Source organism: Prorops nasuta, unplaced genomic scaffold (assembly GCF_024137725.1).
Source record: "Prorops nasuta isolate Cenicafe-Biocafe unplaced genomic scaffold, Cenicafe_Pnas_1.2 PNAS00023, whole genome shotgun sequence".
Classification (NCBI taxonomy): domain Eukaryota; kingdom Metazoa; phylum Arthropoda; class Insecta; order Hymenoptera; family Bethylidae; genus Prorops; species Prorops nasuta.
The window spans coordinates 2,697,540-2,715,327 of record NW_027116820.1 but is presented as its reverse complement, the minus strand read 5'-3'; the positions used below and the strand labels follow the sequence as shown (position 1 = coordinate 2,715,327).

General features: G+C 36.1%; 3 protein-coding genes across 3 annotated transcripts; all 3 read right to left on the bottom strand.

The window, feature by feature from the left end:
- Positions 1–477: 477 nt before the first annotated feature.
- Positions 478–1,433, bottom strand: LOC136781587 (uncharacterized). The gene is made up of 3 exons (XM_066740479.1): positions 761–1,433; positions 586–671; positions 478–537 (listed from the first exon to the last, which is right to left on the bottom strand). Exons 1-3 carry the CDS (start codon positions 1,431–1,433, stop codon positions 478–480), a joined length of 819 nt encoding a protein of 272 aa, XP_066596576.1.
- Positions 1,434–1,472: 39 nt separating this feature from the next.
- LOC136781586 (uncharacterized) lies at positions 1,473–4,331 on the bottom strand. Its single transcript, XM_066740478.1, has 3 exons — positions 4,151–4,331; positions 3,867–4,069; positions 1,473–3,803 (listed from the first exon to the last, which is right to left on the bottom strand). The coding sequence occupies exons 1-3, from the start codon at positions 4,329–4,331 to the stop codon at positions 1,473–1,475; spliced, it is 2,715 nt and encodes a 904-aa protein (XP_066596575.1).
- A 54-nt stretch (positions 4,332–4,385) lies between these two features.
- On the bottom strand, positions 4,386–5,663 carry LOC136781585 (uncharacterized). Its single transcript, XM_066740477.1, has one exon. It carries the CDS (start codon positions 5,661–5,663, stop codon positions 4,386–4,388), a length of 1,278 nt encoding a protein of 425 aa, XP_066596574.1.
- Positions 5,664–17,788: the final 12,125 nt, after the last annotated feature.

Here is a 17,788-nt window from a genome sequence, read left to right as displayed (position 1 = left end):
ACCAAAAAACGTCACAATTCTTTAATTATAACACAATTCATAAACTTTAATATCGTTCAACAATTGTCCTTCTATCCTCGTTGGATAGCATTTATAAAGATATACGAATTTTCAAGGCAGCCGGGCTGTGTCCTTGCTTGCTTCGATTCTTCTACCGCAATTTTAGAGTAGCCGGGCTACAAGTCTTACGTTCAGTTTAGTTATAAAGAACTGATTAAAGGAAGCCGGGTTCCTCTCACCTTCACTGCGAAACCGGGTCTTAGCCTTTTGTTGTAACTAAATTTATCGGATAAGTTGTTAATTTTTCGATATCAACCGGGTTGAACTGATACATCCGTTTCATTTGATTGCTTCTAAGAGACTGGCTCAAAGAGTGCAAATGTTTTTTAGTTACTACCTTCTTATTTGTTAAACAAAAGCATACCTTTATCGATTCTATACTTCGTTGTTAATCCAGGAGTGGTGATTACTATATCGTTAAGCATGAGTTCGATCTGTTGCCAAGCAAAGATCGAACATTCTCTCCCCGTTGAGAGCCTGCGATCAATTTTATTTACCATCAATTAATGGGCAAATAACCCTTACATTTCTCTTAAAAATACCCTTCGCAGTTTTTATAGTTACTACTCGTACTACATCATCATCGCCTGGATGTAATTCAATTACTCTTCCTATAAGCCAATGCATACAAGGCTGATTTTTATCAATCAGCAAAACTACAGAATCCTTGTTATATTCCTTGCCGGTTGAATCCATTTACTTCGCTTTTGCAATTCTGTTAAGTATTCGATTTGCCATCTTCGCCAAAAATCCATGCGAATTTTTTGAAATAATTGCCAATTATTTAATCGCTTATCCGGCAAACAAGAAACGTTAGATTCCGGTAACATAGTTAATGGTTTACCTATTAACAAATGAGCGAGTGTTAGCACTAAAGGATCGTTAGGATCGGAAGAAATAGGACATAAAGGCCGTGAATTTAATATGGCTTCTATTTCAACCACAAATGTGAGCAACTCTTCTATTGTAAGCAATCTATCACCAACGACTCGTTTGAAGTGATACTTAAAAGATTTGACCGCCGCCTCCCAAAGTCCTCCGAAATGTAGAGACAACGGAGGATTAAAATGCCAATGTATTTTATTTTTCAGAACATAATTATTCCTTTTATTCTTACACTCCTCCGATTCTAGCATTACATATAATTCTTTTAGCTCTCGATGAGCACCTACAAAGTTAGTACCATTATCGCTATAAATGTGTGCCGGGACACCTCTTCTGCCAACGAATCTTCTTAAAGCTGCTATAAAGGCATCAGATGTTAATTCGCTCACAATTTCAATGTGCACGGCTTTAGAAGACATGCATATAAACACGCAACCGTAGACTTTTATTCGCTTCTGATTTCGATACTTTTTTTCTTTTATAAACATAGGCCCAAAAAAATCTATGCCTGTGTGAGAAAATGGATTTCAAATATCAACACGTGACGCCGGTAAATCAGCCATCTTATAATTGATTGGCTTAGCATTAAATCTTCTGCATCGGATGCAACTTCGTACAATTTTTCGGACCTGGTTTTTTCCGTCCAGAATCCAAAACCGATATCTAGTAGAATATAATGTACTGTGCACTCCAGCATGATAAGACCTTTCGTGAACTTCTCGCATGATTAAATCTGTTAAATGATGTCGAGCAGGTAGCAATATGGAACGTTTCTGAGATAATTTTATCTTTGCCTTTATTAATCGCCCCCCTACACATATCAATCCGTTGTCATCTAGTAACAAATTTAATGATGCCAAGCGATTCTCCTTAATTTCTTGTCCTTCCTTCAAATATTTTAATTCTTTAGAAAATCTTTCACTTTGAACGATGTTTAGTATTCTAATTTCAGCTTGATCTAATTCCTCATTTTTTAAAGATCCTATACCTTTGCTTGTACTTATAAAACGTCTACAATATGCTACAACCCGTATTAGTCGAGAATATGAAGAAAACTTGTCAATAAAATTGTAATCTGTAGTTTCGGCTAATAAACATGACTTTAATCGTTCTCCTTCATTATTCAAAACTATGCTTTGAACCGTCGGAGGCCATAAATCCTCTTGACCCTTCAACCATGAGGGTCCTTTAAACCATATTACGTTTTTTAAGAATTCACCAGCTGCTTGCCCCCTAAATAAACAATCTGCTGGATTATCATGAGTTCTTACATGTCTCCATTCAATACCTCTGCTTAAATCTTGTATCTCTCTTATTCTATTTGCTTCATACGTTTTTAAGTTTATTGGTGATTTGCCAATCCAATGTAATACTATTGTAGAATCGCACCAGAAAATAATCTTTTCAATTTGGCGTTTTATTAGAAATCGGATTTCTTTATACAACCGTGCAAGTGTCAACGCGCCATTTAACTCCATACGTGGAATTGTTACTTCTTTAATGGATGCTACTCTCGATTTGGAACAAATTAACTGAATCTTCGCATTACCCTTTTGATCACTAGACTTTACGTATAGGCAAGCGCCATAACCCATTTTGCTAGCATCACAAAATCCATGAACTTGAATCTTGTCGGTAATATCTATTAACAAACATCGTTCAATTGCTAAGTCGTTCAATAATGGCAATTGTCTGGCGAAGCACGACCATTTCTCTTTCAACGTTAGGGTTACTGTTTCGTCCCAAGAAACCTTAGTTTTCCAGCATTCTTGCAAAATAACCTTTGCTAAGAATATTACTGGACCTAAAAGACCTAATAGATCAAAAATCTTGGCTATTTCGGATAATATGCCTCTTTTAGTTATTTTATCTGTTAGTTCTATTGCTGCTACTGTATAAGACAATTCATCCGTTGCAGCATTCCAAAACACACCTAAAGTTTTCTTCGTACTGCTTTCATCCCTTAAGAACTCTATATCGGTCATTTTCTCATCCAAAAAATCAACGGCATGTGGATGATTTGAAGCCCATTTACGTATTCTAAATCCTCCCTTTTTTAATAAAGCAATTAATTCATCTCTAATGTTAAATATTTCTTGCAAATTGTCTGCTCCTGATAATAAATCGCCAACGTATAGATTTCCTTTCAAAACCTCAGAACCTATCGGATATCTTTCACCCTCGTCCTCTGCTAATTGTTTCAATGTGCGAATAGCTAAAAAAGATGATGAAGAAATACCGAAAGTCACCGTATTGAGCTCGAACGTTCGTATTTCACCTTGATGAAACCATAGTATCCTTTGATATCTGCGATCCATTTTATTTACTAAAATTTGCCTATACATCTTCTCTATATCAGCTGTGATCATGTATTTATGTAATCTCATACGAACTAAATGCTCGAAAAGCTTATCCTGTAGTATTGGTCCTGTCAACAAAACATCGTTTAAAGATATTCCCCTATCACTTTTAGCCGACGCATCAAAAACTATTCTCACTTTGGTAGTGAGACTATTCTTCTTTATTACCGCGTGATGGGGCAAATAATATCCTTCATCCTCTTCTGAAGAAGCTAGCGACATATGTCCCGTATCTATATATTCCTGCATAACCCCTTGAATTTCTTTTGCCAAATCAGGATCATTTTTAAGTCTACGAATTATACCGTAAAATCTTCTCAATGCTATAATCCTCGAATTTCCTAAATCTGGTCTGTTGGTTTTGAAAGGTAATCTCACGATGTATCGACCTTGATTATCTCGAATTGTATTTGACTTATAATGTATTTCGCATTCATTCGAGTCTCTTATAACACAACTTTTTCTTTCTGAACTGGGTACGGTAAAATGTTTAATAATCTTTATTAACTGACAATCTTCATTTCCTTTCTATCTCTTGACTGGAGCCTCTCCTACGATTACCCATCCTATTAGCGTTTTTTGCGCATACAGATCATAATTACCCTGGGATAAATTAATTTGTCCGATGCAAAATAAAGATAATGTTGCTCCAGCTCCTATGAGAAGATCAATCCCTTGCGGTAAATGAAATTTAGGATCGGCTAATCTTAAGTTTGATGGAATTTTAATATTTTCACGCGGAAAAATATCATTGGGAATAAGTCCTACAATTCGCCGTACTATTAAACAGGTTAGTTTCTTACTAAATTTACTATGAATTGCCTAAAAAGTTACTTCTACCAGACCGTTAGCCGCGGTTTTAATGTCATCGATAGCGCTAACCGTTAAATTGCATGATTCGATTTGTAGCTTTAATTTACGCGCCATATTTTCTGTTAAAAAGTTTGCAGTTGCACATGTGTCCAGCAAAGCACGACATCTGATAAAATTTCCTTCCTTATCTCTTAGTTGCACCTCAGCAGTCATAATAAGTTGCGAAAAAGAATGCGTCGCGATTGTTTGCATCGCGACTGCATTATGTCAATTCCTTGTTCCCTGATTTTCAACTTCCGTGACTATACTTTCATTTTGGTCTGTTCTGTTGACACAACGCACTCCTTTCTCAGACCTGTTCTTATGCAGAGAAGTATGATGGAAATTATGGCATACCTTGCATTTAATGGACTTACAAGGGCTACGATGCATGCGTAAACAATTTCGGCATATACCTAATCTTTTTACCCATTCCCATCTCTGAACTACCGTCAATTGATAATAGGACGGAAATCTGAATATAGCATGCTTTCCTCCTTTATATATAAGACAACTTTGTTCCTGAGTAGTTGTTATCATGACCCGAGTGTCCATTGTACTTTTTCGCATTTTTATAGGACAATTTGGCTCTATGTTGGTTGCAGCTCTTTTACGCGTTTTTTCCTTCTCAATGATAGCCAATCTAAACGTGGTTCCCTCTATAAACTTGTATAATTGATTTACAGAAGGAAGCTCGTCCAGATTTAACGTTTCCTCCCATCTGGAATGAATATTTAACGGAAGCGATCTCTCTAATAATCTAACAACAATATGCTCATCAATGTTTATGCCTAATGACGCGAGTATGTTTACATGTTGTTTTAATCGATCAACTGTTTGTGTCAATTCTACCCCAGTGTTCCTTATTTGTGTTGGCGTGTCTATTATTGCATTCAGATATTTGGCTATCAGCACTCTCTTTTTTTCATATGTTTCGACTAACAAGTTCCATGCTAACTTATAGCTTGCATCACTTGCGTCGTAAATGGTTATTTTGCTGGAGGCTTCTCCTTTTACTGTATCCTTTAAATATAAGAATTTTTGTAAATCCGTGATATCTTCTCTAGAATCTATCATCGTGACGAACGTATTTTTGAAGGATAGCCAATTCTCTATTTCCCCCGAAAACTTGGGCAATTGAGCGACGGGCAATTTTATTCTTTTCATTTGCTCATTACGCGATGATTCTATAGAGTTATTACCCGATCTATCTGGAGTGCTAGAAGTTGTAATATCATATACTCTTTCTATTTTACTAGCTAGATTATAATATCTGTCTTGTAATTCCATCATATCCCCAAAATGGTCCCCATTTGGATCAAGTATTTCTAACTCGTCCTGCAAATCTTCGTAATTTTTAAAATGTTCTGATAAACGACCGAATCTCAATCGAACGTTAATGTGGTCTAATTTATCATTCTCCACGGCGTTAGTTAATATCGTACTTTGTGTTTTTAAAGTAGACCTTTTTTGAATAATAAATTTTATCCGATCGTTACGCTCCATAATGCTACTCTATTCACGTATCTAATTTTCTCAAATATTAACCTTAACTGCTGGGTTGAATTCTAATTAAAGAATAACCTACTCAATCTTAATTCCTAACTAAGAATACGAAAACATTACAATATATAAGATTAACAATATATATTTCGCTCGCCGCTTGTTGATAACTGCTCCGCCGCTTGAAGTTCTCAGCCTCAGCCTTGATCGATCCTCGCTGACCAGTTGCTTGAAGTGCGCTGCTTCGCTCAATGCTGCTGCTCAATCTGATGAGCGTGCTTCCTTAGGAAATCTGCTGTGTAGATTCTCGATGCTGCCTCTCCGCCCTGAATTCTGCTGCGATTATTCTCGATGCTGCCGCTCCGCCTTGAATTCTGCTGCGATTATTCTCGATGCTCTCTCGTTTCACAATCTTTAACCTCACAGGAGGCACCAAAATGTTTAGGCATCACATTACGAAATGCGTGAAGAGCTACTTCGCACGAAGGAACTCTCTGATTAATATATGAAAGGAATGAAACACACACACGAGATTTAGGGAAAAAGCCCGAAGGCATAAAAAACCCTTTTTATTTTAATTTTCAAGTTCACAAACCAAAAAACGTCACAATTCTTTAATTATAACACAATTCATAAACTTTAATATCGTTCAACAAATGTCCTTCTATTCTCGTTGGATAGAATTTATAAAAATATACGAATTTTCAAGGCTGCCGGGCTGTGTCCTTGCTTGCTTCGATTCTTCTATCGCAATTTTAGAGTAGCCGGGCTACAAGTCTTACGTTCAGTTTAGTTATAAAGAACTGATTAAAGGAAGCCGGGTTCCTCTCACCTTCACTGCGAAACCGGGTCTTAGCCTTTTGTTGTAACTAAACTTATCGGATAAGTTGTTAATTTTTCGATATCAACCGGGTTGAACTGATACATCCGTTTCATTTGATTGCTTCTAAGAGACTGGCTCAAAGAGTGCAAATGTTTTTTAGTTACTACCTTCTTATTTGTTAAACAAAAGCATACCTTTATCGATTCTATACTTCGTTGTTAATCCAGGAGTGGGGATTACTATATCGTTGAGCATGAGTTCGATCTGTTGCCAAGCATAGATCAAACAAGACACAAAAAATATATTTGTAACAGGTAAATATTTCTTATAAAATTAACAATACATATACATATTTTACATTATACAGGGTGTAACGAAACGACCGCCTTTTCTCGTAACTGGAGGTTCGGGGTGACCATCCAAATGCACGTGTAAAATTTTGTTCGAATCGTTCAAGGGGTTTAAAAGTTATTTCCATTTAAAACTCACCCTTTTTCGGTCCTTTTCGAACGACTTTAACTGTGCATAATAAAGTGGAGAAAGTGAAAAAACAATTGACGAACACCCCACTAGAATGTAAAAATTATCGATCGCGCGCGATAATACATTTGCTATTTATTTTATTAATTTGGCTATTAGATTAATTTTAAAAATAGCAAAATCCTTTTCATTACAATTCCAAATCAATTCAATACAAGTATCATTGACTGAAATGATGGAAAGAGGGAGAAGATAGAATGAAAAGGAAAGTATCAAAAGCTAAGATGTCACGCAACTGCACTGATAATTTAATAGGAAACACATCAAGGCATTTTCTTTCTACAAACGAAGGTAAAAAGAATTATTTAATATCAATTCATTGATGATAGAAAAAATTAAACTTACCCATTATTGTTCTCCAAGTTCCTTTACACCGAAGTTTTTGAAAAAGCTTCAAACTGGCTCCTCGATGATTTCCAGAATGCACACTTTCATTGATTTTGCATTTAAGAACTCGCGAATTTAAGCAAATTAGGTGTTAACCTACGTTTCTTCAAAACACCGGTTAATTTGACACTTTTTGAACTGTTTGAAGTAGGCTGAAAAGAGAGACACAGAGAGATAGAATAATCAATAATTCGTTTCGACCACTCTTAATCACCCTACTTCAAACAGTTCAAAAGTGTCAAATTCTCCAGTGTTTTGAAGAAACATAGGTTAATACCTAATTTGTTTAAATTCACAAGTGTTTAAATAAAAAATCAGTGATAGTGTGCTTTCTGGAAATCATCGAGGAGCCAGTTTGAAGCTTTTTCAAAAACTTCGATTTAAAGGAACTTGCAGAACATTTAATGGGTGAGTTTAGTTTTCTCCTTCATCAATGTATTGATTTTGAATCATTCCCTTTAGCTTCGTTAGTAGAAAGAGAATGCCCTCATGCATTGTCTATTAAGTTATCATTGCGCTCGCGCGATATCTTAGCTTTTGATACTTTCCTTTACATTGCGTCAACTCGCTCTTTCCATCAAATCAGTCAATGATGCTTGTACTGAATTGAATTGGAATTGTAATATAAAGGATTTTGTTATTTTTAAAATTAATCTAATAGCCAGATTAAAGAATTAAATAGCAAAATTATTACCGCACGCGATCGATAATTTTTACATTCTAGCTGGGTGCTCATCAATTGTTTTTCACTTTCTCCACTTTCCATTATGCAGTTAAAGTCGTTCGAAAAGGACTGAAAAAGGGTGATTTTTAAATAGAAATAACTTTTAAACCTCTTGAACGATTCGAACGAAATTTTACACGTGCACTCAGTTTGTCACCCCGAACCTCCAGTTACGAGAAAAGGCGGTCGTTTCGTTACACCCTGTATATATATATATATATATATGTATAGATATAATAGTCGAATATTCTAAGTCCTATGTCGAGACAATGGGAAGTCAGTGAAGCGTGAGCTAATCGGCTTAGTTCCGCGCGACTGGGCACTCGCGGTGTCCCCCTAGTTTCCCCCTCAATAGTTTTTCTACACGTAGATTTCCTATGTCGAAATCTTCCGTATTAGAAATTAAAGATGATTATTTCGGCTCGAAATAAGACCGGAATATTCGACTAGAATTATCCGTATCTTATAACAGATACGGAAAGGCTATAAACACATGAAATAATATGAGCATAAATCATTAATGCTCGTTGCGATAATACTATATGAGAAGACGTTAATTTCGATTAAATTCGACGATTTAAATATTAATCGCAAGATTCGAGAGCATAACCACTGTAGAACTCCGAATTGCCAAACAAAGGATTTGGGCTGGAGATAATAGGAGTTCGCAAGGAAACGGATATGGAAAATAATACGACTCGAATTAAAATAAATTTAAGCCGAATTTGCGAAAGGCTATTTCACCAAATTCTAGCTTACATCTGCCCTATGCGGGCGTTATGATTCGCAACAAATAATAAGACTTTAACTCCGATAATTCGAAGTCGAATTTGTGAAAGGCTATTTCATCAAATTGTAACTTCTGTGGGCCCCACGTTGGGCGCCAAAATTTGCTACACTACAAAAATTTTGGCTGACCCTTGGCTATTCGTAGACTGTAACTCAATCAAAATCTGAAACGTAAGTTGGGCGCCAGGTTCCCGAAAGAACCACTGTACTGTAGTGATCGCAAAATACTATAATCATCAAACTAAAATGCTAACTAGCTCAGTGAGTATAAGAGTAGGATTGCGGAAGCGGAGAGTGGGTGAGTCCCTGAAACGTGAAATACGAAAGGATTTGGCAGTTCGGGTCAAAGTACTACACAATATATTTGATAATAGTTTCTCTATATTTTCGTAAAGACATCGCTGTATATGTCAGATCTCATAGCGCATAGATCGTTCTTCATATTCTACAAAAACTATAATTACGGATGGCCTGGAATACGGTTTTCCGGAGTGCTCGGGATCACTCCAACGAATTTCTCTACTAAACTTCCAACAAATAAACTAATGGCCTTCTCAAGGCAGGTGTCTCTCCTGCGACCTTTTAACGAAAACGAAACGGTACTTTCTCGAAGGGAACCGGACGGAGTAACTGCTTTCGGGGAGAATTCACCTCCGGGGCTCCTTCCAACGAGTAAAGCGAACTGTACTCCCACGAGGTGATCGAACGAGGTAGCTCCTTTCGGGGAGAATTCGACCTCGGGATGCACCCCTGGTTAAACGCGACGAACTATACTGAACGTAACTGAAATTCGAAACTGAACGAATATCCCGGTCACTCTTTCATAACCGAATTCGACCCATCAACTATACTGTAAGCGCATATCCAAATTTCCGGAAACTACAAGACTTAGTACGGCATTATATACACGGTAATCGATAAAAGAACTTAACATAAGTTACATATAAAATTATATACATTTCATATCCGGAAGCCCATAGATGACTTGGTCCTTGAATTAATTGCGAATCTCAAAGTTTTCTCGACATTAGACTATTATTCCAATTCTCAAGTTATGTCTCTAATTCCCAATTCACGCACTTTGGGAGCAGGTTTAACTTTTAATTCGTGATTTTTGGCGATTTCACGGCTAGTAAGCGCGTTTTCCGAATTTTACTCGTAGTATAAGGATTTCTAGGAGCTGGGACTCCCGCTAACCTTTTTCGATGACGTTGGGGAGGAAGGTCGAGTCCCTCGACGGAAGACGCGGCGAGCAGAGCAGAGCGGAGCAGAGCAGGTCGAGCAGAGCAGAGCCGAGCAGAGTAGCTTTCACACTTTTATGAACTCCAGGCTTCACGTACGTGTTGCCAAAATCGCGACTGATCTCCTTCAGGACTAGATTACGAGTCTCACAATAGTGTCTGAACTCTTCCAGGACTAGATAACGAGTGTCGCAAAAATCGGGAGACACCAGCAACGAGCTGTTGGTCCCTTACCGCCAACTCTTCATAACTATAAATCTAATTGGCGGAGCCGATTAAGTTATTGGTACCACCAATCAGACCTAGGTCCGACTTCTTCCGAAAATTCAACTTAAATGTTCGGGAGTTGCGGAAAGCCGTAGTTCGTTAGGCCCATTTAACACACGACTTATGGGCCACGATCGTTACTCTACTTTTATGACCTATCAATCACCGAACTTTATACTGTATTACAGATGATAGGTAGGCCAAGCGTATATGACACGGTATTATGGCCTTGATACTGTGACCATAATATGTCTCATGGTTCTATAGAAAGACATGTATATCGTTTTATTGAACATGTACTATCTTAAAATAGTACAGGGTCACAGCCGATATATTTCAAACTTTTAGAATGAATTGTTTATCAAGTTATGGATTAGATCCTGCTTATTATTTTACTCTCCCGAGTTTTACCTGGGATGCAATGTTAAAGTTTACAAATATAAAAGTAGAACTATTAACAGATATTAATAAGGTAATGTTTATTGAGCGAGGTATACGAGGTGGTATTAGTCAATGTTGTAAGAGACATTCTGTGGCAAGTAATAAGTATATGCATGATCTTTATGATCATATGAAGGATGATGTTTATTTAATGTATTTTGATGTTAATAATTTATATGGATGGGCAATGTCACAAGCGTTACCATATGCGGAATTCAAAGGGGTTGATAATTGTGAGTATTTTGATGTTGATAACATAGATACAAATTCTACATTAGGTTGTATATTAGAAGTCGACTTGAAATATCCACAAAGTATTCATAATTCTCATATAGATTTACCATTTTGTCCTACTCATGATTTTTCACCGTTAAATAGTAAACATAAAAAGCTTTTAACAACGTTATACGATGAGAAAAGACACGTTATACACATTAGAATGTTGAAAACATGCTTAAAACATGGTCTTCAACTGAATAAAATACATCGTATTTTGCAATTTAAGCAAAAGGAATGGTTACGCGTTTACCTTGAATTGAACACGGAATTACGTGTAAAAGCTAATAATGATTTTGAAAAAAACTTATATAAATTAATGAATAATGCAGTTTTTGGTAAAACAATGGAAAATGTTCAAAATCATGTGGATGTAAAATTGTGTACAGAATGGGACGGTGTTATGGTGCTAATTCGTACATTTCAAAACCTAATTTTCATAGTAGAATTACTTTTAATGAAAACTTAATAGCGATTAAAATGAGTAAATTATGTGTAACGATTAATAAGCCCATTTACGTTGGTATGTCATATTTAGATATTTCATACATTTGTTCATACGATTTTCACTATTATTAGTGGAAAGTGGGGCAAAATGATCCCCCTTAGTCAAAATCCATCCTAATGACGCTATTATTGATTTTAACATAGTAAAAATTTTATGTAACGAAGATCATATATTACTTTACATTTCTGCGTGGTCGCGACAATTAAATTGTTAAAGATGTTTTGTACTAGTCAATTTAACACTAGATTTACGGACTGAGCCAATTTGACTCACTCAAAGGTATTTCAAAATCATAATTTATATGCAAAAAATGTTTTCAATAAATTTATTAATAATAAATCTTACATTTAATTTAAAGTAGAACTAATTTCTATATATAAAACTTCAATTTTTGTGTATTAATCAAATTATCTGATTTTGGTAAAAAATAGGTCTAATCAACGTCCGTAAATCTAGTATTAAAGTAAATCTTACAAAAGGATCATTTTACCCTCACCCGTGGGATAAAATGATCCCATGCCGAATAATTTAAAATAATGAATTTATATTTATAGATACGATAGACTAAAGCTATAATACTTTCAATAAACAAGTAGAAAATCATATTTTAGTGCTAACATTCTGAATTTTATGAAAAGAAAACATGTTATTCAAGTATAATCGCTTAAATCGCGAAAAGCGTGAAAAAAGTGCACTGGATCCAAACTTCTCCATAAGCTTCGTTTTTAAACCATTTGTTGTATGAAAAATACATTCGTTATCATCATCGTTACTACTTTTTGAGCACCGGCTGCTTCTTACCAATGAAACCACTGTGGGATCCTTCTGCCCCAAATGCGTTGCCCATCTTTCATCGAATCTTAAAATTTTACCAAAGCTGATTTTAAATTAATTTTAAGAGGAAACAAAAGTTCATACTTACTATTATGATTTACCTAATTCAGCGATTTGAAATAGTAGAGTAGCTAGGATGGTTCTATGACCGCGTGGCGAGGGGGTCGGGGTCCCGCGGGGGTAGGGGAAGTAGGGGAATTGCCCCCTCTCCTCGAGCGGTTGTGCGCATGCGCATCCTCCTCCCCCGACGTTAAACTCGTAGGGTACACACGTGACCCCCCCTCTTACGTTAAGCAGTGGACGTAGAGAAAGAGAGAAAGAGAGAGAGAGAGAGAGAGAGATTCCATCGATGATTGTCGGTATCGCTAACTACCGATAGTTGTCGCGTGTATCCCCCCTCTGACTCCTTTGGTGGGGGGGTACAAATGTGGCCTCCCCCTTTTACCTTAAATTCCTTAAAGAGCGGTGCCCAAGCGAATCTTGACGCTCCTGGGATGAGAGTTGGGGGGGTGCCCAACCGAGTCTTTACGCTCCTGGGTGCCCGCGCGACCGACTTCTTTTAAGGCGAATAGTGTAGACGCTTTGGAGAAAGAGAGAGAGAGAGAATACTCGTAGAGAGCGATCCAGTGATCGCTCCCCCCATATCTTTTTTTTTTTCGTAAGTTAGAAAAAAGGGAATCTTTTTTTTTTTTTTTTAATTATAATTTATTGAAGTATTAAAAAGGTTTTATTTACAATGCTTTTTTTAGAAATTTTTTTTACATTCAATTGCATGATGTATATATTTATGATAAATGCTACACCACTCTGGTAGTGAACAATTGATGCGTAGGTGATCATATTTTGTACAATTTGTACACCAGTAATGTGGTGTGAGATCTATCTGAGGCTCCATTTGCGTAGCCTCAGTTCTTGTAGCAATGGACTCCGTTTGTGTGGCCATATTTTTCACCTGGGACATATTTGAAAAACATTTTGTTATTTTTTTTTTTTTTTTTTGATATTGTAATAACTATTTTAACAAAGCAAATATATTTACAAAAATCACAATGCGATTTTTAGGCTTTCGCTGCTTCTCCTTCGTTTTCCTCCTCCTCCTCCTCCTCCTCCTCCTCCTCCTCCTCCTCCTCCTCATGCTCTTCTTCTTCTTCTTCTTCCTCTTATTCCACCTGCTCTTGCTCCGCTTGCTGTAGCCCTTCTTGTATTCGATTTCTGAGCTCCACTAGTTTTTCAACTAGTACTATCAAATCAGGATCGTCACCCAACAAATCTTCGTCCTCTTGCACTTCTTCCTCCATTTTACCCATTATTTCCACAAGTTCTTTAACCAAGGCGCTAAATTCAGGATTATCCTCCGGATTCCTCAACAAATCTTCGTCCTCTTCCTCTATTTGTTCCTCTATTTCACTTATTATCCCCACAAGGTCTTCAATCAAGGCATCAAAATCAGGATTATCCTCAAAAATGTCTCGTTTTTTAGGTGTATCACAGAACATTGTCACTGTCGTTGCTAGCGTTAAAATGATCTCAAGATTTTTCGTCACTAGTCGCTCAGATGCAAAACGATCTTCCAATGAAATATGAACTTACTGATTACACACGTATTTTGTAGTTAATCTGATACCTTTCTTTCTTCTTTATCAATACATACATATTAGTCTACTCTTTATCAAAACGTATTAGCCTCCTATCCGAGAAGCGGAACGCAGTCAAAGAGAATTTCAATAGAGACCTGATACGACGAACGTTAATAATAATAATAATAATAATATTGTTTAATCATTTTTTCGCGTAATTCAAGGTGGAGAGGTAATTGAAGAAACACCAATGTAAGGGAAAAAGCCTTTCGGCATAAAAAACCCTCTTTATTGAAATACAAATTTACTTATAAAAATATATAAATAAACCAGGAATTGTACGTCCTGTAGAATTCCAATAAAAACAGCAACAGCAACAGCAACAGCATCTATAATTAAAAAAAAATTATTTAAGTAGCTTCTATACTACATTAAAAGCACTCTTTGTCGAACAAAAGTAGTACTACGATTTAATAAATCGCTGCGAGAGAAAAAGTGAATGCGAGATTCCTTCGCTATTAAGCCATTTTTTTTTTTTTATATTTTATTAGTCTTTGACTTTTATTAACTCTTACCGATTTGGTGGTGGTGACTGTCTGTCATACAACCCACAAGCTCACATAGGCTGCATATTACGTAACCGTAATAACAATTGCCTCCTACGCGAGACTGCAGGTTGCTCCCCTGCAGGTTGCTCCGCTGCAGGTTGGTCCGCTGCAGGTTGGTCCGCTGCAGGTTGCACCGCTGCGGGCGGCATCTGCAGGGCTACGGGCAGCGAATGTGGTCGCCGCAGTGGCTGCTGGTGCTGCTGCTGTTCAAGTATCAAGCGATACCCTCTTAGAACTGACTGCTGCTGCTGCTGCTGCTGCTGTTCTTCATTATGCCGAAATGGCCTTACTATTGCCACTGGTTTGCAATATTTTTTTTCTAAATCTATTAATGTTAGTTTCTTGTCAGGTAAGCTTATTGGTCGTGTGGAACTCATGATGTCTCACTGAAGACTGAAGTAAAGAGTGCTCTCCTCTACGTATTCCAGATGAAGTTTACATATCTTTATCAATACATATTAGCTTTCTCTCTCCACTTCGGATGAAGTTTACATCTCATTATCAATGCGGAGAGAAGTTTATATCCATTTCTCAATACGTATTAGGTTTCTTTCCGTTAACTCCAGATGAATTAGTAAAAGGTATATTTACAATAATATTTTTCAATTTATTTGATAAAAGAAATAGTAGAGGTTAATTTACAATGATATTTTTTCAATTTGTTAGATAAAATAATTTAATAGTAAAAGAAAAAGAAATGTGGTGGTTCCTCTTCTTCTTCTCTCTTAGTCTGCTTTGAAGCAATATCTTTTTCCTCCTCCTTCTCCACTACTTTTTTCTCCTCTTCCTTCTTCGTTTGCTTTGACTCAATATCTTTCTCCTCCTCCTCCTCCATTTTTTTCTCCTCTTCTTCTTCTTCCTTCTTCATATCCTTTGACTCAATATCTTCCCTAGTCTCTTTCTCTTCGTCTTTCTTCACTTTATTTTAAAAATACAAACAGGTAATAATAATTATGAAAAGGTAAAAAAAGATAAAATAAATACTTACATTCTTCCTCCTCTACTTTTTTCTCCTCTTCCTTCTTCGTCTGCTTTGACTCAATATCTTTTTCCTCCTCCTCTTCCTTCTTCGTCTCCTTTAACTCAATATCTTTTTCCTCAGCCTGTTTCTCTTCGTCTTTCTTCACTTTATTTAAAAAAAAAAACAAAGAAACAAACAATAATTATGAAAAAAATGTAAAAAATAAATACTTACAGTTTTTATGCAAATAAAGATGCAGTTTCCGTTCATACTCTTCGAAGTAACGATTGAAAAAATCGTTAATTCGATTGACGTATTCCTCTGTCAATTCTCTGGGAAGAGTGGGTGAAAGAGGAACAATATCCTCTTGAATCATGATTAATTTACACTTTTCACAGCTCATTTTTTTTTTCCTGTGTGCAGCACCGACAACGGTATAAGATTGAATTAAGAATTGAGGACTTGTGTTCTCCTCTTTATTTCTCTAAATAGTTTTTAAAGAATCACATATTTGCTTTTATCCACTTGGCAAAAATTGACACCTCCTCGTAAGGACAGTGGATACGTTCATTGTCCAAGTTCTTCTCTCGAACGTGTAAATTGCACGGAGTTTTTTCAAAATCATATAATTTAATTAAATCCTTAAACTTAGGACAACCATACACTTCTAAATTAATATTATCCACATTCATCCTATTCAATAGATTTTTTTCAATGTTCCCTCCCTTGTAGGCTACTACGGGATTCTCGCACGTTAGGCAACCTCTAATAAAATCTTTCACATCCTCCTGCTCGTATTTCTCGAATCCCGTATCACTATATTTTATACCATGAACCATATTGAGCAAATACCACACAGTTTTTTTGTCTTTCTCACTAAGATTTTTCATACTGTCATGCAAACGAAACGATGCGTAAGAAATTTGGTTACTTTTTAAATCAATTATAGCTATATCTTTATATTTAAGTTCTTTTTTATAAACTAAGAAACCTTCTACATCCATTATGTGAGTTATTCTATACATTGTTGCGCTCGTGCTATTCTCGATGAAGAAAAAAACTGAAATGAAACATTCGAAGAAATATCTCCGTAGAGAGAAAGATTTTATCGTTTCTTTAAAATATAAAGTTACATTTGATAAGAAGTCCTTTCTTTCTTAATCTCTAGAAGATATTTTTTTTCCTATTGTATTATACTGTGAAGAAACTATAGGTAACAATGGGGAAAAAATTTTCTTAGAAATTATCCCCTCCTTTTAAAAACATTAAATTTTAATACGTTATTTGTTCCCCTGTTGGGGGGGGAAAAAAATTTTCTTAAATGCGACAAAAAAAAGATCGTTCATTCTTGCATCGAGCGATTGACGACGACGACAACGACGACGACGACGATAATGACACCGACATTCGTTGATTTTCAAGGTTTTGTATTGACCGACAAGAGTTTTATAGTTAAAGAATTTGCGGTGTTGCGTGATAATGAAGTGTATCACAATGTATTTTCACCACCATTTCAAGAAGCTTGGTTGAGCGATCTCGAGAGAGAACAGAATGAGTAAGTATTTTTTTTTTTAAAATGTAATGTTTTATATATAATTTTTTCTTTTTTAAAGTTGGCTTTATTTTAATCGACATGGATTCAATTGGACCGACGGTCATTCACCTTATTACAAGCATAAAGATGTAATAAGAAAGTATGTAACGTCGTACGAGGGAGAGGATTGGATTTTCGTGAAAGGACGGGAGAAATATGATTGGTTGAGAAAAATTTGCAACTTAGAAAATATATACAATGCGAAGGAGTGTGAGTGGGGTAAATTTAGTCTTGGATGGAGTAAAAATTTCGAACCACCGTTACCCAAGTGTATGAATCATTATGGTATATGTTCACTGCAAAATGTTTACTTTATGAAATCTGTATATGATCAATATATAAAGGAATAAAAGACTTCTGAAAAAAAAAAAAAACAATGTATATCAATGTCAGTATGCATCTCGGACGAAACAATGGGATGTGTAGATACCCCTACTTCCATTCTCTATTCGATATATATAAGCGTTACTCTTCGCGAGAGACGCATTCGCAATTATTAATTTATTGTTGTTGTTCACCGTATGACAGAGTCATTTCTTTAAGAAACACACAAAATGT

Coding starts and splice junctions, on each gene's coding strand:
- LOC136781585 (XM_066740477.1), bottom strand. CDS start 5,663: ATGGAGCGTAACGATCGGATAAAATTTATTATTCAAAAAAGGTCTACT.
- LOC136781586 (XM_066740478.1), bottom strand. CDS start 4,331: ATGACTGCTGAGGTGCAACTAAGAGATAAGGAAGGAAATTTTATCAGA. Junction 4,070..4,150: donor CATTAAAACCGCGGCTAACG/GTCTGGTAGAAG, acceptor GGCGAATTGTAG/GACTTATTCCCAATGATATT. Junction 3,804..3,866: donor AAAAAACGCTAATAGGATGG/GTAATCGTAGGA, acceptor CAGTTAATAAAG/ATTATTAAACATTTTACCGT.
- LOC136781587 (XM_066740479.1), bottom strand. CDS start 1,433: ATGTTTATAAAAGAAAAAAAGTATCGAAATCAGAAGCGAATAAAAGTC. Junction 672..760: donor AACAGAATTGCAAAAGCGAA/GTAAATGGATTC, acceptor ATTGGCTTATAG/GAAGAGTAATTGAATTACAT. Junction 538..585: donor AGGGTATTTTTAAGAGAAAT/GTAAGGGTTATT, acceptor AATTGATCGCAG/GCTCTCAACGGGGAGAGAAT.